The sequence below is a fragment of the Tetrao urogallus genome (assembly GCF_951394365.1).
Source record: "Tetrao urogallus genome assembly, chromosome: 6".
NCBI classification, from domain to species: domain Eukaryota; kingdom Metazoa; phylum Chordata; class Aves; order Galliformes; family Phasianidae; genus Tetrao; species Tetrao urogallus.
In genome coordinates this window covers 58,563,624-58,584,115 of record NC_136819.1, presented here as the reverse complement: position 1 = coordinate 58,584,115, position 20,492 = coordinate 58,563,624, and the positions used below count along the sequence as shown (strand labels likewise).

Here is a 20,492-nt window from a genome sequence, read left to right as displayed (position 1 = left end):
CTGGGCACTGAGGAACTGTGAGTGTGCAAGGAGAGAAGGACCCGGACACCCGCCAGGAAGAAATCTGGAGGCTATGATTTAGAAATCACAGCCCTGGCATTTATGGCAGGGGAAGGCTGTGGAAACAAAGCCTCAGGGATGTCCCAGTTTTCAGCTCTGTTTACGATCCTGAAGCCTCCACACAATTGGGGCACATCTGTATGCTCTGGTCCTGAGCACCAGGACAAAGGATGAGCTGACAGTTGTGCATTGCTTCCCTTGGCCTGGCTGCAGAAGTGACAGTCCCAACCAAAGGCTGCAGCGTGAGCCTGGAAAGCACCTGGCTGCTCCAAGAGCTTCAAGGGAGTACGTTGCATGAAAGAGCTCCCTTTTTTGGGTTTAAAAGACCCCTGAGCTGCTCCCAGGTCTTAAAAGAAGAAGGTCATCCAGTCTTTCACCTGCTGTTTTGCTAAATCCATGCTCAGTTAATAAAGTCACAGCCCGTTGTTTTGGTTTTCAGGGGGAGGAGTAGGGTCATGTTCTGCATATCTCAGTTCTGCACCAGGTTCTCACCTGCTCCCTCCAAGGGCTTAAGTGAATTATTTTATTTATTTGTATAGGAGGAATAAAATCATGGCATAAACCCCATCCTATTGCCCCCTGATGTCAGAGGGAAAGTCCCTAGCAATGTTAATGGTCTTCAGATTGGGCTTCAGAAGAGCAGCTGCAAGATATTAACCAGCAGGCTCAGGCTTCAGCTTTGCTTTAACTCAGTCTAAACCTTTGTAAATAAGTCACGGTAGGTCAGGGGAAAAGAAGCTCCTCTCTGGCTGTGCTCCCCTGTCCTACAGAATAAGCTCACACTGTTAAGAAAGAGGGATGCTCACTGAACAAAACATTGAGCAGAGGAGTTCCCATTTCACAAACCCAAGCGTTCAGGAAGTGCAGAAATTGCTGCAATGATTCCTCACCTTTTTGCCATGGCTGATAACAATTTCCTCCTTGTTCTGCTTGGCATTCCCACTATGGCCATTTCCTACTGCTCTCGACTGCCAAGAAATCCCTCTTGCTGTGGTAAGAAGTGTCACTGCTCTTTCTGGCACATAGAAGCAGGATGGAGCAGGGAGGAGAAGCAGGTACTTTGGAGATGCCCTGGGCTATAGGGAGCAATGTCAGAGGGGCATGGGTTGGTGCCTCCTTCCTCTAGCTCCACTTGTGCAAACCATTCAGCCATGAAATGAATTGTAAACTGACTGCCTTTATTTCTTTACTATTTTAAGGCCTTTCTGAAGCAGTAGGTGCTAATCTGTTACCGATTACTGCTCCTGCAATATGCAACGTGATTATCACTGCTCAATGAGGGAATGCAGAGCTGCAACGGGCCAAAGATGGGCAGCACGAGCAGCACAGCATATGGAGAGCTTATGTGGGCTGAAGCATGGAAACATTAACATATCTTCCATTATGCAAATAATAGGACTTCTATGTCACACTGGCATACGCTCAGCAATTGAGAGACATTGGCATAAGGAGTGTCATGCTGTCACTTGTGGCAAAAGCAGCCAAAGGCACATCCAGATCGATGCCTTGACCTCTATGTGGACTCTTGGTGATCTTGGCCACTGGTTCCAGATGGGCTCTAACATCTCTTCCAACCCTAGCCTTTCTACAAGTCTGTGATTCTATGATCTTAAAATCCGTCCATGTAAATGTTCTTTTTTGTTTTTCCAGCCAGAGCATTCACTTCCACCCTAAACCTCTGTTTCCCCGTTTGTGTTTCCCCAACTTCTGTGAGGACCGGAACAAGGCTGAGAGATATCAGCACAGACAAAAAATCAGGGAAAATAACCAAACAAAAACATAGAATCACATCATAGAATGGATTATGTTGGAAGGGACCTCAAAGACCATCCAGCCCTACCCCTGCTGTGGGCTGGGTGCCCCCCAGCTCAGGATGCCTGCGGTCCATTCACGGCCTCAGGCGCCTCCAGGGATGAGGCACCCACAGCTCCAGGCAGTGCCATGGCCTCACTGCCCTCTGCATGAAGTATTTCTGACCTCACAGCGCAGCGTACAACCAGATGCACTGCTGTTTTCCTATCGGCAGGGATTACATTGCTTAAACCGTGTATTTGATACTGACTAATCGAGGAGGGCTCGGAGGAGCTGAGAGATGAAACGGGGATTGGAAATTCTGAGCGCACACACGCAAAGCATTCGAAGTGAAATGGTGCAGGTGCACGTTCCCAAATGCAGGCTTTTGTACAGTTCAAAGCAAATGATGGAGTTTTCCGTGGGAGCTGCTGTGCCAGTGAGCCACTTCTCAGGCTCTGGCTGCCATCTCGTGGCCTTGTGAGACATTGTCCTCTTCCCTCTGATTGCCATTGCAGCCCCAGCAGTATTTTTCCAAGACTGGTAATGGCAAAAAATTCCAGGAAATGTTTCCCCTAGGAAAGCCCTACTTGGAAGGCCCCCATTCCCATACTGCAGTGCTTTTGACCTTTTCACCATACATGAGAGAGAATGCTTTGTTTTCCACCAAGTGACATTTGGAAAAGGTGGAATCCAAGTAGGTGAGGGTTAATGTTATTTGTCCATCTGCTTGTCGCCCTTGGGGAAGTTCAAGCAGTGCTCAGCAATATGCTCAAAATTGAACTTGCTGCTGCCTTTCCCAGGTGCTGGTAGTGGGACATGGCAAGGCACAAAATGGGTTGGCACAGCGTGACCCAGCATGGCACAACACAGCTTGGCAAAGCATGACACGGCATGGCAAGGCATGGTGTGGTACAACTCATCATGGCATTGCATGGCCCAGCATGGCAAGACACAGCTTGGCAAAGCATGGCACAGCACGGCATGGCATGGCATGGCAAGGCCTGGCATGGAGCGGCACAACTCCTCACGGCGCAGCATGGAACACTTTGCCTGCACTGGTTCCTCCCCCTGAGCTCTCATTCCAGCCCCACTCCTTGCAGCAGACCTCAGAGCCATCTGCAGCCTCAGAAAAACCACCAGAGCCCTGAGCAAACCCCAAGGTCCATCTGCACAGAACAACTTGCATGATGTAGAGCCCTAGGATGATGTCCTGGCTCCAAAGAAGCTAAAGGGAGTTTGGGTGGGTTTTTTTTTCAGTTTTGAGGTTTTCTTCAGTCAAACCAAGATTTTATCACTGCTCTCCTTTTTTCAAAGTATCAGTGGAACTTACAGATCCTCGTGGGCTACTTTGCTCTGGTGTATTCATTCACTGACGTGTGAAACAATCGTGTTGTACCTTGCACCCTTGTCCTGCTGCATGTCATCCTGGCAGAAACCATCCAACTCCTGTGCAAATCAATCGATTTGTACTTAATGACATCTGTGCAGTCACCACTGACTTCTTCATACACTCTACATTGATAAACATATAATGAATAAGTATGAGGTACATGAGTGTAGTCGGGTCAGTCTCTTCTCCCATGTAACTAGAGATAAGGTGAGAGATAATAGTAGCCTCAAGTTGAGCTGGAGAAGGTTCAGGCTGGATGCCAAGAAAAATTTCTTCTCTGAAAGAGCAGAGCTGCAGTGGCACAGCTGCCCAGCAGTGGTGGGGTCACCATCCCTGAAGGTGTTCCAGATCCACGGAGATGTGGCACCGAGGGATGTGGGCAGTGGGCAGGATGGGGTGGGCTGGGGTTGGGGATCTTGGAGGTCTTTTCCAACCTGAATGACTCTATGATTCTATGATCCTATGACATGAGTTGGAACAGCTTCCTGAGAGACAGCCAGTGGTGGCATCACAGTTAAAGAGAGATCATCTCTCATCTACCTTAGGTCTGTTGGCTGTACACCTGTAGCAGTGCTGTGACAAGAGTGTTGGCAAAGTTTGTGCCCAGTGCCAGGTACCTGAGCAGTCCTAGAGGCATCAAGCTGTTCCACATCATCTCTTCTCTAGTAGAGATTTAGATGGTAAGGGAGGGCAGATTGAGGTTGGATGTCAGAGGGAAGTTGTGTGCTGTGAGAGTGGTGAGGTTGTGAGCTGCCCAGAGAGGCTGTGATGCCCCGTCCATCCCTGGAGGTGTTGAAGGCCAGGTTGGATGGGGCCCTGGGCAGCCTGGGCTGCTGTGAAATGTGGAGGTTGGTGGCCCTGCATGGCACAGGGGGGTTGGAGCTTCGTGATCCTTGAGGTCCCTTCCAACCTGGGCCATTCTGTGATTGTGTGATTCTGTTATGGTAAAAAAAAATCAGTGCCTTGAGGCTGGCACCAAATTTAAGTTCTAGACTTGCATCATTCTGAGCTTACAAAACACTCTCAGAAAGGAAACTTCTATTTTGAGTATCTCCAAGGATCACATCCTTGTAGGACCATTGGACCAGCCGTTACTATAAAATGTCCATGGCTGTGTTGTGTAAGATCCTAATTCCAAAAAAGGCCACTTTTATACATCACTCATTTGGATTAATTTTGGACCAAACCTTCATATTTCGTGATAATAAAAAAAATCCAAGTCTTCCCCCGAAAAACTGCAACCTGTAAACAGCAAAATTAATGGGATGTAACACTGAAATTGGGCAGTGCACAGGGATGCAATCACTGACAGCGACTTCTAATGCCCCAAAGAGCAAGCCCCTGTCACAAGCGCTCAGTGCTAGGTCATGGGGCTGGAGAAGGTGAGATCATGGAAAAACTGAAGTAACACAGAACCTGTTGCATGGATGCATGTTCCATCTCACACTGGCCAATCAGTTCCTTCTCCACTCAGCTTGCCACCAGACCAGGCAAAAGCACATTTTGTGTACTCCATTCCACTTGGAGATAGAAGTCCCTGGGAAGAAAGGAGGGAAATCTGCCTTTTTCCATTCCCTTTCTGGATTTGAGGGGAAGGTTTAACTAAGTTTGGTGCTGTCATGGGGCACGAAGTCAATGCCAAGCCTAGGCACAGGCTGTGTACATTACTGAGCACCCTTGCACATTTCCCAGCAGAGTTGTGCAATGGATCTGATGTTTCTCCGCAATAGTGGTGGGGAATCTTTGCTTTTCTCGGGGTAAAATAGGCATTGCTAGCATGTTAGCTGAGATTTTTTTGTAAAACCACATGATCTGGGCTGTATGAATGAAATTCCAGCCCATCCGTAGCCTCTCAGGCTGCAGTCTCCCCACCCTGGTTTACAAGCCTTCCTACACCACGACTTCCTCTGTGTTCATGCTGGCAAACAGCAAGGCTAAGACCATAGTCAGTTTACTACACAAGGTTCTGATATGCAAACCCTGTCCTTTCCAAAGGGCTTTTGCAGCAAGCTTGGTCTTGCTGGGTGCCACAGTTCCCATGAATTACAGAGGAAGCTCTTGGCAGTGTGCAGGACTTGGCTCATACCATATGAAGGAATGTCTCAGCATCTGTGGCACTTGGACTAGCAGGCTTCCTGCTGCCAAGCAGAGCCAAAGCCGGTTCCTCACACCTTCAACTGGATTAGCCTCAATCTGATTAACATTGCCTAATAAGAAAATTTCAATTTACGGTCATTGACCTTCAAGAAATCACATATGATATAATTTTTTGCAGTGAAAGTCAGGTAACTGCCCTGTGCAGTTTCAATTCCTCAGACTGCAGACATGGCCTCCCCAGGGCAGAGCACAGGGAGCAGTATCTCCCTTGCCCTGCTGGCCATGCTCTTTGCAACTCACCCCAGAACACCGCTGGCTTATGGGCCACCAGGGCACACTGCTGGCTCATGGTCACCCTGTTGGCCACCAGGTCCCTCATGTCCTTCTCCTCAGAGCTCCTCTCCAGCAGCTCAGCCTGAACCTGTACGGGTGCATGAGGTTACATCCTCACCTGGTCCATCCCCAGGTGATGGACCCTACACTTGTCCTCATTGAACCTCATTACGTCCTCTCCACGCAACTCTTCATCCTGTTAATAAGTGCTGGTTTGTTGCAATTAGACTTATTGCTAATTGCTAATTATTGCTTACTACTTACAGTTCTGTGTGGATTTCTAAATCACTCCCTGTATTATCTCCTGGTGGCATTCCACAGAAGATACCTGACACGAAAAATCAGCATTCATCCATCAGTGACGAAAGTATGGGTTTCCAATAGCTACTACTGGTGGATAAATCCGGAAATAAAAGTATGGAGATGGGGGGAAAAAAAAACAAAAACAGAGCCAGAGTATTACAAGGGTAGGCTTGAAAAGACCCCCTTCAGTGATGCCTGTGGAGCCACAGAGGGCAGGGAGTTTAAATCTCTGACCCCCTCATCAAGTGCTTCTGGACAACATTGGCTGCTTGCTTTGCTGTTAGCTCAGATTTCTGGCTTTCCCCAGGCACTACAAGCAATAGGCTCTTGCTTCTTTTTACAAGTAGATACAAGAATGCAAGGTAAAGTAGAGAGAAAAGATGAATAAAAACAGGATCACTGCTTGACTTTGACTCTCATTTGCAATTTGGCTGCTGGGGAAAAAGATACTTCCCCTATCTTAGCAGCAGCCCTCAAACCTGACATGTTTTTGCTGGCTTTGGGTGCTTTCCTTGGATATCAGACTTCGAACAGTTGCAAAAATATGGATTCTTGGCTGGCACCATTAAGTCTTAGAAAAGGAAAGAAGGAAAGAATATGCAGTTATTGAAGAATAAACAAAGACCTCAAAAAACTGTAGCAAAACTGTAGTGGAAGTTGTGTCTCTCGTTTTGAGCAGTTTTCAGGGCACAGAAAAAGCAGCAGAAAGGACAGATGCTTTCTCTAGGCTGCACTCAGTGGGGTCTGCCTCCAGCACAAGGCAATAAAAGGCCCAGTGCCAGCATGCTGACGTGTGCATAGGCTCCAGGACGTCACGGATGTGGATGAGGACAACTCCCTGCCTTTCAGATGCTTTCACCTCTGGAAATCTTCTTCCCTCCTTTTTTTAAGGACTACAGCAGAAAGTATTGAACAAATGGACCGTGTGCTGGGAGTTTTGGCAACTGCAGCCTATCTGTTTTGCTCAGTTGTGCTTTACCATTTCAAGTCATGATCTGCAGTCCTGGCTGCCCACTGAGGCCAGGAGGGATGGCAATACAGAATGTGCCCCTGATTTTACTCCTCCCACCAGAAAATCCTGATTTAAAATCACTGTAAAAAGAGAACAAGGCACAGGACATTACATTTGAGTACAGATGTCCACATCATGAAACCTGTCCTACTTGTGATACTATGGAATACTGACACCAGGTTTGGATGTGTGCCTCAGTCACCACCATCCTCCCTTACGAAGCACAAATCCCATGTAATATCCGGGTGATGAAGTCCCACAGGAAAACCTAACCCTCCAATTGGGGTGTGGGATCAGATGCAGTGAGTGTGACACAACCCATTTGCTCATCCCTCACCCACCCAAAATCCCAGACTCACTCCACATCCATTTTTGAGGGCAGGTACCTGTTTTCCAGTACAAGTGCCTGTGTGGGGAGCAGGGCAGGGATCATAACAGGCATTTGCATTGGAAAACACTGTTTTGCAGATCCTCCCATTGCAGCTTGCTTTACAGATGTGATGTAAAACTCTGGCTGTAAGCTTCTAACCATGCACAAAGTTCACCCGAGGTGAGAGGGCTGTAGGGCCCTATGACTACTTAAGCCAATAAGCCTTTGCCCAGGCTTCTGGAAAGTGGTAGGATGGGAAAATATTCTGCAAGGGTTCGATTACTGCATTTATGCCAACTCGGGGACAGGTCCAGTGGTCAGAAGTGGGAGGGATCTTGTCCCTGGCCACGTGGATGGTGACACTGCTTGGCTGTTTCGAGGCCTTTTAAGTAACCTGAGCCATGACGATTTTCACTGCAGCCAGTTTTGCTACAGATTTCCCATACCAGATGCTTGTTCCTTCCTAGTCTGGTCTGTGATTCTGATTCTGGTCCCCCTGCACCATAGGAGTGCAGGCTGTCTCGTTTCAGCCCATAAGGTAGCAGTGATCTGAAAGAGTGGAACTGAGAGGAGCTCACTCTCCGAGGCCCCTCTTCAATGTTTCTTGCCAGGTCCTTCGTTACTGGCTGCAGCGGGACTTCCACTACAAGAAGAAAGGAGCTCTCATGCCAGACGTGACATGAAAGAGGAGACCTCTTAACAGCATCTAAGAGAAGTGAAAGCATCTGACAAGAGAGACTGAATGAAGTAACAGCAACGTTCAGCGAAAAGCAAAACTGGAGTGTCCAGAGGCTTATGTATTTAGAGGCTTCTGGTGAAAGCACTTCCATGAAATGAACACAGTGTGGTGTATTTATAGCAGGAATCCAAGGCACTAGCTGTCACCTGACTGACATCAACTCCTTCTGGCTGCATGCTGCCAGAGCAGCTTTCCACAACCCTCCTGCACATTTCCAGCTGCACACAGCAAGCATCCCACATTACCCAGTAAAACACAAGTCACGAGGACATTCCCTCTGGGCCAGTATGACTGAGGTCGCTCACCTGCTATTTGGTGTCAGCTTACCGAGACGCAGCGTCTGCATCTCCCTGCAGCCTTAAGGTCTTCTGAATCACACTCTGCTCCAGAAAGACATTTAAGACAGTATCTGACTTTACAGGAGTGTTTCCATTATTGCTCTCCTGCCTGAAGCTACGTCCTTTGGTACCTCCATCAAGGATGCAATGACAAGCACTGCTCTATGCTTTCCTAGAATGGCATGTACTGTGAGGAGCGGGTGATGCATTTTGCATCTCTTATGATTCGTCGTGCCTAATCTTCTTATATTTGAGCCAGAAATGCATCCAGTGGACTGGATTGTGACAGACTAACAATGAACATTTGGGAGGGGAAAGGATGAAGCACAGAGAGCAGCTGAAATCTGAATCCTGATGAAACCAATGGCAATACAGTACAGGTCCCAGTAAAGCCTGCATTTCACACACCACCACACTGACAGTGACTCCAAACTCACTTCTAGTGCCAAGTGTTCTCAAGGTCCTGGCACTCCAGCAACGCTTTCTGGCATCATGAGACAAAACATTTGTGTGTAGTCCTCCAGAGCTGGCACAGAGGGCTTTGAAACGTCTCCAGCCCCCATCCGACCCTGCTCCTGGGATCCTTGCTGTGACCTCCAGCACAGCCCCACACAGCTACAAAATCCTTTGTTCCTCCTTACAGCCCTTTGAGCAGGAGTTCTGGACAACTTATAACCACCTCTCATCCTTTGCTTTTCAACCACTCACCAGCCTGAACTTCTGTGCAGGAAAAAGGTTTTGTTTCTTTTTCCTCTTCCTGATGGCATTTCTAACTTGCGCTGCGTGTATTCCATCCTTTCTGAATGCAAGGCGTAAGGTGCAGGAGATACAGTGGCCTCCAACTCTTTATTTCAGCATCTACAGAATGGAACAAGGTTTTTATTTTCCAGGTCGATGATTTCCTCCAGGGGTCTTTGTGCTTTATCTCTTGGCCTAGCCATTGGCACAACATGAATGCAGAGCCCTTGTTTGCATTTTGATCTGGTCAAGTCCACAGTCAACACTTACCAGAAGGTTACACAATATTCCCCTTCTCTCCTCCAAAATGCCTGTGTCAGCTTTGTTGGCTTTGGAGCTACAAAACTAATTTGCTTTCCACGTGCACACACTTGAGGCACTTCCTACATCCTGTTACATCTGGAGAAAAAAACACCATAAGAATTACCTTTTTCTATCATTTTTATTTGTTCACCACCCCTAGCAAGGAGGAAAGAAAATCAGTAACAGCCCTTCCAACACTGGGAACTGCCCAAATCCCAGAGCAAAGGAACAAAAAAACATTATTGGAAGAGTACCTAGGAGGAAGGAAAATACTACAGGATGGTGTGTATCTGGAGTAGCTGTTGGCAAACACGCAGTTGGGCAATGTCAGTGCTATAAGGAATGATAGAAACATTTAGGCTGGAAAAGACCCACAAGATCATCAGGCCCAAAGACCCGTTAGGAGAGCCTGGATTTGAAAGGCTCTCTCTGATGCATCTGAATTGCAACCACATTTCTGGGAGAGGCCTTTTATCCACGTCTACAAGCACAAATACAGCATTAATTAAGTGAGCCCACATATGACAAGCTCTTCTACAACAGCTCTCATCAGATGAATGCTGAAGGGTTCTGGCTAGAAGACTGACATGGATCCCTCCATTTGATAGTTTCATATCTTTCACATCTCCATCTCCTTCTTTCACAGGGAGACGAGTGCGGAGCCAGGCTATTTTTTTAGAGAAAGAAAGAGCAACATATCCATTACAGTGCTAGCTTGTGTGATAACAGATGGACTCGTGATCAGAAATTCTTTCTTTAGTGCCATCAACCCCTCTTCATCTTGTTGAAGAAGAATGATGTGGTTGATTTAGGTTGGAAGGGAGCTCAAAGCCGTCTGACTGCAACTCCTGCCACAGCTCCCACGGATGAGGAGCCATCCAGCCTAGCCTTGGGGATCTGCAGCGATGGAGCAGTCACCCTGCTCCGACTCAGTCCTGCACAAAGGGCAAAATATATACCCCCAGAAGGAGAGAACAGGAGGAGATGGGGCAGCTGAGCCTAGGCATGGCTCTAGTTCAGCCTTTTCTTTGCCAGCAGGCTGCCTGTGCGTGGCTTTCTGTGGGTCTCATCAGTGCACAGACAAGCACCTAATCTTCAGTCCATGCAAGCTTTACCAGACCAAAATCTGAAAGGGCAAACACTTCTGTCAGGGGTCATCACTTTGCTTTCTTCCTTTTGTTCGCCCTGGAACAATAGCAAAAGAAAAAGAGGGGGGAAAAAACTGTATGATTGAACAATGCTGCCTTGAGAGGGACGGTATGTGATATCTAAGAAATGACCCCTCCTTGCCCCCAGCTCTTGTCTTTTACAGCTAGCAGGATATTCTGTGTCTGCTGGCAGCAGGGGAAAAGAGAGATGAAGCCGTAGCTTTGGAAGAACATCTCAGTTCTAGAGAAAGGCACAGCTGACCTTGGCTCAGGAGATGGACCAAAACTGCTGGTGTTCAAGTAAAAGGAAAACAAGCAGACAAGCTTTCCATGGCTGAAAGCAGAACCGAGGTCTATTTTGGAGGAGGGGTTAATCCAGTTAACCAACATCCTTTCTAAAAGAGCCCGGAGTCAGTGTCTTCTGAGCAGATAATATCAAGATGTAAGCAAAGATTTTTGGAAGCCTGCTCAATTTGATGAACAATGTTTTAGCAGAGTCCAATTCCTAACACTCTCAGTGAACCCAAATATATTTGGATAGCTGTGAAACTGAAAAAAGCAGAAGTGTTTGATAAATATTTCCCGCCTGTATTTGGGACAAAGTTGAATGTTGTTTCTACGTTATATAATGATGATGAAATGCTTCCCATGCAAACAACTTAAAAAAAGAAGAACATTAAACAGCACAGCTGACATTTGAAAAGCAGCAGGTCTAGAGGCCTTGCACATCAGGGTTTTAAGAGCTCGCTGTTCAGATGACTGTTCTCACACAAGGTGGGAAAGTGAGAGTTTAGAATTGGGCCAGAGGACCATTTCTAAGGTGAAACTCTGCGCTGTGTCAATATTTGAAGTGTGTGACTGAGGTAAGCTCATGTCGTTTCACGTTGGTTCGTCTGACACTTCTGACCTACCTATAGAGAAGTGGCATGTACCAATTAATAAGGAGACGGAGAGAGGGGATGTAATGAGATGGCCATCAGCAGTTTTCATGGGAAATGTAAACGTTCCTGTCAAGGAACCATTTTCATTCTGTTCCTTGATAAAATCACAGGTACAGTTGACAGCAGTAACCATGTTGACTCTGAGAGCTGCACAGTATCCAGATTTGAAGAAAAAGTTATGTACAAAATCAATACCAGTGCATAAGAAATGGTTTAAAAATAGCTAATGGAAAGATCTTAAAATGGCTTTGTTAGAAAGGATTCATCAATGAGTAAAGACTGTTACTAATGGACTCCTGCAGGCACTCGGCCTCGTGCTGTTCACTGTATTTGATTTAGGATCTGGAAGAAATCACAAGATGATGGCATCAGTTGTGCATTGTGATCATTTCAAAACTGACCACGCTGTATAAAGTAGCACCAACAGGAGCAGCTGCTCTTGAAAACAAAACTGTTGGGATGTGGATAATTAGAATAGCAGCGACAAAAGGAATCCAAGCGACTAGGTAAAATGAGCTTAATTAAGGGAAGCCCTTTACACTTTCAGTTATAGCTGTGCTACCCAGCTTCATGGGGAACCGTGTTCCCCTTGCCTGGAAGTTGCCAACATGTTTGGGTATAGATTGATGGTCTGTGGAAGCTTTCTGTGAGGGTTTCATGACATACAGGACTGATCTTAGTCTGCATAGAAATTCACGGAGCTATACAAACAACACTTCAAAATTAATGCAATTTGGTTTTAAACCTTCCACGTAGACACTCACATTCTTCCACATATTTCCTCTGTGAGGGAACTTCTGCCCTTGCACACTGACTCTTACTTTTTACTTGATATAAATCAGCAGCGATGGGAGTAGAGTCCTGTGTCACGCCAGGAACTTCTGTGCTACTCCACACCCACAAACTGTGTGTTCCCAACCACACAAAGAGGAAAATGTTCCTCTTCTGAGCTCTAGAGAGAGAGGTCTGGGCTCCCAACTTCCATTCACACCAGTCTACCCCAGCAAAGATCTCCCCCAGAAATTCAAAGTGAGCAGAAATTGGACATTTCTGGGAAGGAACTTGAGGTTCTGCAGGTCCCTTCACTTCACATTCAATAAACCAGTTTTCTGCCACTTGTCTTTCTAGGTCTCCAAAATGGCTCTGAAAAAGAAAAGTCAAATTGCAGCTCTTGATGCTGTGGTTCAGCCTGATGATGATGAACAATCTCTGTTTGCCTATAGTCTACAGGGACATTGCAAACAAGAAAGCAGCGTCTGCAAATGGACAGCAGACATACACTCCCAGAAATGCACAAGAAGAAATAAATCACAGAATCAGAGATCAAGTCATCTGAAATAATACATACATGAGATAAAGAACATGATGTGTCCCTTGGTCATTTAGGCAACCTTTCCTTGTTCTCTCAAACAAGGAGAAAAGGAGGGAGCATCTGAGTAGGATGACATAAATGAAGAGGGGTGAAACACTTGCTGAATGACAAAAGATGGTGAAAACCCCACTGGCTTTGACAGAAAATGAGATGGAAATGGAAATGAGAATCTCATGGGATGTGTCTTCAAAGCAATCGACAGCCTCCGTCCCTGGAGGTTCTCAAGACCCGTGGAGATGTGGCACCGAGGGACGCCTGGTCAGTGGGCATGGTGGGGTGGGCTGGCAGTTGGACGAGGTGACCTCAGTCATCTTTTCCAACCTTAATGGTTCTATGACTCTGTGGCATTCTCCTCTTCTTCCCCCCTGTTGAGGAAAATCTGGGGCAGGTTTCACGGAAAGCATACCTTGTTGAGTTCATTTAGAAATGCAAAATGAAACAAGTAGCTCATGTCCCTGTTGCTAGGCTGATGTGGATATGAAGTCAAGCACAGCTTCCTCTGACGGCTGCCTATATTTTATCTCCTCTCTTTTTACTTTTTCCCCACCTGAGAATGCAGGAGGTGCACTCACAAAGCTCCCGTGGCGAAAGCGTGTGAATGCTAACAAAGTTTTGTGGAGTTTTTAGGATCAAAAAGTGTTGCCAGGCATTCAAGATGCATTCACCCACAGCAAACATTTTTTAAAAGCTTCGCCCATCCTTCCAACCTGAACTTCATCTGGCCTCTTTCTGTTTTAATGCAGTCCATTAACAGGATTCCCCCGCTGAAAGTGGATCTAGCAGGTAGGTCACAAACCTATTTTGGGAGATACAATGCCATGCAATACACGGAAGTTCCCTCGCAGGACAGAGCCAAGCAGAAGGGAATGGTGCATTAAGCATGTGGAATCCCAGTTCCAGGAGGAGATGTGGGAATTGGGGAACACGCGTACTGCATCCTGTTTTTTTCCACAGCTGATGTGCAGGTAGGATAGGAGCATCGCTCACATACCCTCACCCCACCTCCTTGTTTCTGGGGGTGTTGCAATACGGGGGGTTTCGTACAAACAGGTGACCCCACCCCAGTATTTCAGGGTGTGTTTCTGGGAAGCTCTCCCTCTGCCACCCCCACAGCAGCCACGAGATAAGACGAGGGGGACGTACACACAGCAGTGATCCATCTCTGGGTGTGTGTTGGGGACTGAAAACCATCCCTCATCCTTGCTCCTGACGTAACAAAGTGTTTTATCACCCGGCACCGATACGCATCTCAGCACCCCCTCCTGCCAAGTGCCAGGTGTGCACAGGGCAGGGAGGTGGCTGGTTGTGGCTCACACACTCCAACAAGCACAGGTGAGCCCCAGCACCTCTCATTTTGGGGCCCAACACTTCCCTTTTTGGTACTCATAGCAAGCATTCGGAGGACTGGGATCTCACACTGGGCTGAGACATCCCCAAAGCAGCAGGTGTGGCCTCACCTCGAGCACCAGATGCAAGTTGAGCACCACAATATCAGGAGGACATGAAGCCACCATCCACTACGGGGATGGGGAAGGGTCTGGAAGGCAAGGTGTGTGCAAAATGCCTGAGGCCCCATGGTTTGTTGGGCCCAGAGCAGAGCAGGCGGAGGGGAGGCCTTGCAGCTGCTGCAGCAAGCTGAGGGCAGTGCTGAGCTCTATGGGAAACAGCATGGAGCTGCGAGGATAAGGTTGGTCAGGGCAAGGCTCTGCTCCAGAGGCAGTGGGTATGGCCCTGGGCTGCCAGAGCTGAGGGAACACTGGGACATGGCTTTGAGTCATAGAATCCTAGAACGGCCTGGGTTGCAAAGGAGCACAATGCTCATCCAGCTCCAACCCCCTGCTGTGTGCAGGTCGCCAACCAGCAGCCCAGGCTGCCCAGAGCCACATCCAGCCTGGCCTTGAACGCCTGCAGGGATGGGGCATCCACAGCCTCCTTGGGCAACCCTTTCCAGTGAGCCACAGGGCTCGGGTAGTCAGCATGGAGCCAGGAGCACGGCGATCCCTGCGGGTTCCTTCCAACCCGAGATATTCCGCGATTCAGTGACACACGTGCGGATGCCACGTAACCCTTGGACGTGCTGGGGGTTGACGGGGATAAACGCTCGGCAGCTCCCGCAAGCTGCGTAACGCAGCCCAAGCACACGCAGCAGCCGCCAGGAAGCCCTCAGCGCTCAGCCCAGGCCTCCCTTTCCCCCCCCGCCCCGCACCGCCCCCGGCCGCGTCGCGGTGCACGTGACGATGCGGCGCCGCCCCCGGCCGGGCGGAGGAGCCGGCGGCTGCGGCAGCCGCGAGCCGGGCGTGAGCGGGGCGGCGCGAGGGCGGCCGAGGTGAGGCGACGCCGGCGCGGCATGGATTACCCCGAGCCCGGCTCGCCGCAGGGCGCCTGGGAGCTGCCTGGGGAAGGCGGCGGCGGCGGCGGATACGGCGACCGCTACGAGCGAGCAGCCGGCGGCGAGGAGGAGGAGGAGGAGGAAGCGGCGGAGCATCCCCTGGCCCGCCCGCCCCGCCGCCCCCGGCAGCGCTCCGTGCCGCCGCTCCGCGCCGCGCTCTCCACCTCCTCCGAGGAGGAGGGGGAACCGGAGGCGGCCACCCCGAGCGACTCGACCGGCGGCGGTGAGTTCGATTCGGCCGAGTCCGGCGCTTCGCTGCGTTACTCCTCCGGCACCGGGGAAAGCGGCGAGGGCGCGGGGCTGGCGAGCGGAGAGTGCGGCGGCGGCTCCGCGCTGCCCGAGAGGAAACGGCAGCGCTCGGCGGCGGGCGGCGGGCGGCCCCGCTATGAGGTGGTGCGGGAGCTGGGGGCCGAGGAGGTGCGCTGGTTCTACCGGGAGGACCGGAAGAGCTGGAAGCCCTTCATCGGTTACGACTCGCTGCGGATCGAACTGGCCTTCCGAGCTCTCGGCCCCGGCCCCGAGCGGACGGCGGTGGAGCCGGTGTGCGTGCGGAGCGGGCTCTACGAGGTGGACGTGGCCAACGCCGAGTGCTACCCCGTCTACTGGAACCGTGAGTGCGGCCGCTGCCGGCCCGGGGACCCGGTGGGGGGCGGGAGGGGTCCCGCAGTGCCAGCGAGGGCGGCTCACGCACAGGATCCCCGTCGGCTGTGTGGGACCGAAGGACACGGATCTGACGGGGTGCCTTTCCACCTCTGGAAGGACCGGACCCTCACGCCTCAGGCGGCGGGATGCCATCTGCCTCCTGCCCTCCCTAAAAAGTCACTGAGTGTCCCCTGCCCGCACAGGGAGCTGCTATGGGGAAATGGGTTTAGCAGGCGGCCCTTCCTGCCCCCCTGGTATGGATGGGTGCGGGGCTGAGCGCTCCCTGTCGCACCCTTTTGATGCTGACATTTGGGGTAAGGGATGGGGGCAGCTGGGCATCGTGTCTCATACATAAATGGGGCAAGGAGAGACACGCAAGGAGGGCGTTCTTCCCTTTTGGCATCCAGGGGTATCGGGCAGCCTCCTCGAGCCAATGCTGTGCGTCCAGGAGTTGAGGGGCTGTCCAGTGCCATGGAGAATGGGGTACTACTCAACACGGACTTGAGAGGGTGGGCGATGAATCCCCCTAATGCATCCTGAGGATAGGAGGTGCTGGGTACCCCCGCGCTGCATGCGGACTCATGGGAAGAGGAGACCCTGTGCATCTCTTCACGTGCTTCTGGCAAAAAGGGGATCTGGGCATCTTTCCCTCTCTTTCCTCCCTCTGCACCTAAAGGAAAGGGGCATCTGGGCATGCACTCCCTGGCATACAGAGATGATGGAATGGCATTCTCTTGTTCCTTGATAGGTACAGAGGAAGGTGGCTGAGAATGTGCTTCCCATTTCACAGAATCACACACAGAATGGCCTGGGTTGGAAGGGACCTCAAGGATCACGAAGCTCCAACCCCCCTGTGCCACGCAGGGCCACCAACCTCCCCATTTCACAGCAGCCCAGGCTGCCCAGGGCCCCATCCAACCTGGCCTTGAACACCTCCAGGGATGGACGGGGCATCACAGCCTCTCTGGGCAGCTGTTCCAGCACCTCACCACTCTCACAGCACACAACTTCCCCCTGACATCCAACCTCCATCTGCCCTCCCTCAACTCCAAACCATTTCCCCTTGTCCTGCTGTCATCTCCCCTTTCAAAGAGTTGACCTTTTCCCAGATGGGAAAGGGTGAGTGGGATTGGAGATTTGCTGTCCCTACTCCCCTCAGTATGCATACTTCAGGAAGAGCAGGGGGATACCAGGCAGTTATTTGTCCACTGTCTCCCTGCCACGTGCATGCTTCTGATCTCTTTTCTTTGGTGAGGAACCATGGAAGAGCGGGCTGAAACCTGGCTTCTCTGCTACTGTCATCCTCTTTTCTAGGAAAGTGATGGACTTCATCTCCCCAACCCAATCATCCTTCCACTGGGAGAGGCATGAAATGGAACTTTTCTGCTTCAAGGAGATGCAACAGGCATCTCAGATGCGCAGTCCTTGCTTCTTATCCTTCCAAGTGAAGGGTGTTTGCTTTACCACCTCAGCTTCAAAAGGATGTGGTGATGTACACTTTTCTCATCCTTCCTCAAGAGGCACATCTCTTGCATTCATCTGTCTCTATCCCTAGAGGAGACGGAACCTTGAGGAACAGAGATGAAAGGCTAGGCACCTTTCTTTGGAGGGAACGTGTCCCAGGGTCTTGCTGGACAAGCATCAGCTCTCCTGGAGCAGACAGGCTATGCTGCTGCTCACCCTCTGTCCCTGAAGACTTGCTTTCCAACTGTGTTCCTTCAAGGTCGAAGGAACTGTAATGGAGTGTGAGACATAGACTGGTCAAGCAAGAGACGTTGTCTTGGCACGGGCAGCAGGCAGTTTTCTCTGGTCTCTGTAAATTTTTGAGAATTACTTGGGAAATTTGGGGCTGATGGGAGTCACAGAGGAGCAGATTTGAAAACTAGGGCTCTTGCTTGTTTCCTCTCTTCTTTCTTGTCATCTTTACAGGGGGGAGATCTGTAAAAGACTATAGCAGGTGGTACAATTCATTGAGGTGTGTGAAACCTCTGTTTTTCAGCTCACCACCCCAAAAGACAGATAGTGAGCACAAGGAGCAAGGAGAGCTCTCAGTTCGCACACGATTTGAGTTAAAGAAGAGTCTTAGCACAGCTCCATGTTTGGACAGTGGGGATTTTTCTATCACCACTCAGAAGCAATGACTGCTGGTGATTGTTGCATCTGCCACGTGGTTACAGATCACCCAAGGGATGAGGAAACTGCTGCTGTCCCTCTTGCTGCCTGTGCCATGGGGACAGAGGCGACAGAGTGAGCAGAGCTGCCAGGTGAGGCAGGATTGCTCCTGGTAATAGGAGCAAGAGGCTGTGCTCATCAGCAGCTTAAAGGTTTAATTTCTTGACCCTTTGCCTGGTCCATTTTGGAAGCTGATTCAGTCTCCTTAAGCCTGAGGAGCAGATGTTTCAAATAATAATGTGTGCTGCGCAGAGACAATTTCTGATGCTTGGAAGGAGAGATTTCCAGAGGTTAGCACCAGAAGCAATGCTAGACAGAGAAATAAACTCACAGCGCTAAAAATGGGGATAATTTTTTGTCCTCAGAAAGCTGATTAAAGAGTGCTCGAGTCTTTTCTTCTTATCTGGTCTGCTCATTTGCAAGACTAAGATAAACTTCTGGTGTTCCAGGGATCTGTCAGTGTCTTCTGACCTAATGCCTCCTTTGCTCGCACGTTTTGTTGCCTCTTCCTGTAAATGTGAGAGTTCTTGCCTTTCTCCCATTCTCTCCTCCCAGGTGAGGCGGTGCGTTCCCCTGTAGGCAGATGGCCAGCATGGCTCTGCTGCGCTGCCACCTGGTGCTCTCTGCCTGGTTCTCTGCTGCGCCCAGGCCACAGAAGACTGCAAGGTCAGATCCCAAGGATTCTGTCTCATCTCCTGCTTCTGAAGACCTTGGTGTGGCTGTTATTCCCATCTAATGGCGTGCGTGCAATTCTGGATCTGAGGGGTAGATGCTACTTTGGTCTTGTGGGAGGGAGCTACTGATGGCATACCAGATCTCGCGCTAGATACATGTGTGGGTAAGGGAGACAGATCTTACTCTCTGATTGCACGAGCATGACAAACAGCGAGTACAACTGGCAGAAAATATGCTGAGCTGCACGTTAAACAGTACATAAACTGCTGTTTTTGCTGATTCATGTTTTCAGTTCAGAGCAAAGGTCAAAAGCTTTTATCTTTGTTCTTCCCTGTTGTTCTGTTCCACATATGTACTGCTCTTCAGGGACGGCTGCTATCTCACAGCGACAACGTTGGGTGCCCTGACAGTTCTTCAGCTGTTTTGTAATCTCAATGACAGGAAGATGCTGATCGTAGCTCGGCTTCTGCTGAAATATCTTAGGCTCGCCACAGGATTCCTTTGTAACATCAGAAATACCAGACTGAGTTACAGTTTGAAGAGATTAATTACTGAGAATTGTATCCTTACCTTGTGACCTCTGGGATTTATTTAATTAGAATTGTGGAAGTAGCAAAGACAGCACAAGAGAACTGAAATTACTAGTGGAGGCTTCCAGATAAATGAGTAGCTTGGAGCTGGGCTTCTTGTCTTCTGCAGACGTGGTGATGAGTGGTATTTGATGTGCAAGTTCTGCCCTTTGAATCCTCTTGGAGTGCCCAGTCCTCTCTGCCCTCCTACTCAAAGAGGGCTGCTTTGCAGCTCTTTTTCTGTAGATTGACTTAGTCTGGTTTTCAAAGCCCTGGGTGAATCTGTTTAAACTACAGACTTCGGGGTGACCGTCCTATTCATTGGCTTGGGACTCATGCCTTTGTCTCATGCAACTGTTGCCGTGCCTTTCCCTTGCTTTTTGGCAATTACACTGTCAGGTTACTGATTTCTTACGTATTAATCCTCTTGCACTCTCCAGGTAGTTGTGCTCATCTCAGCATGTTCATAGAATCACAGAATGGCCCAGCTTGGAAGGGACCCCAAGGATCATGAAACTCCAACCCCCGTGCTGCAGGCAGGGCCACCAACCTCCACATTTAATACCAGACCAGTTCTCCAGTTCCAGACCATGTTCTCCAGTTTGAATTCAGGCTGTTGAGGATGCATCGCCTCTACTGCTGTCTGTCATGCAGCAACACCTCTTAAAATTGAAGTAGGACTTCTATACAGATCTGTCAGTATGTGGGGAGAAGCAGACCCAGTGAGAGTTTTGTTGATTTCTTTTTGATATATATGCCTTTGTATCTAATAGCTTGCAGGCACCTATTAAGTAAAATACTACATATTGTATTAAAAATAAGAATGCTTCATTAGGACTGTCCTTGACTGAGGATACGGAGGTAATTTCTGCTGCACTGCTTGCTAGCAGAGATTCTGCTTAGTCCATGTGTGAATGCAGAGGGAGTCATTGGATCCCCAGCTACAGATTTTAAAATCCCTGAACTTCAGCCAGGTTGGACGGGTTTAAAATCTGTGTGAGATCCCTTTAAGCTTGTAGTGAAAGAGATTTCCAAGAACTCCATAGTTCTTTTGTAAGGTGTCTGTGAGCTGTCATGGTGAGAAGCCTCTGCCAGGAGAGCTTCCTG

The 20,492-nt window shown here is 49.5% G+C and overlaps 1 protein-coding gene across 1 annotated transcript in view; it reads left to right on the top strand.

Moving 5' to 3' along the window:
* Window positions 1–15,285: 15,285 nt before the first annotated feature.
* The window catches only part of DDHD1 (DDHD domain containing 1), a gene marked incomplete at both ends in the record, with an annotated part of 61,492 nt that continues 56,285 nt past the window's right edge, over window positions 15,286–20,492 (top strand). The window contains 2 exons of the mRNA XM_079536926.1: window positions 15,286–15,937; window positions 18,697–18,906. Coding sequence (XP_079393052.1) covers window positions 15,286–15,937; window positions 18,697–18,906 — 862 coding nt within the window. The remainder of the gene's footprint in view (window positions 15,938–18,696; window positions 18,907–20,492) is intronic.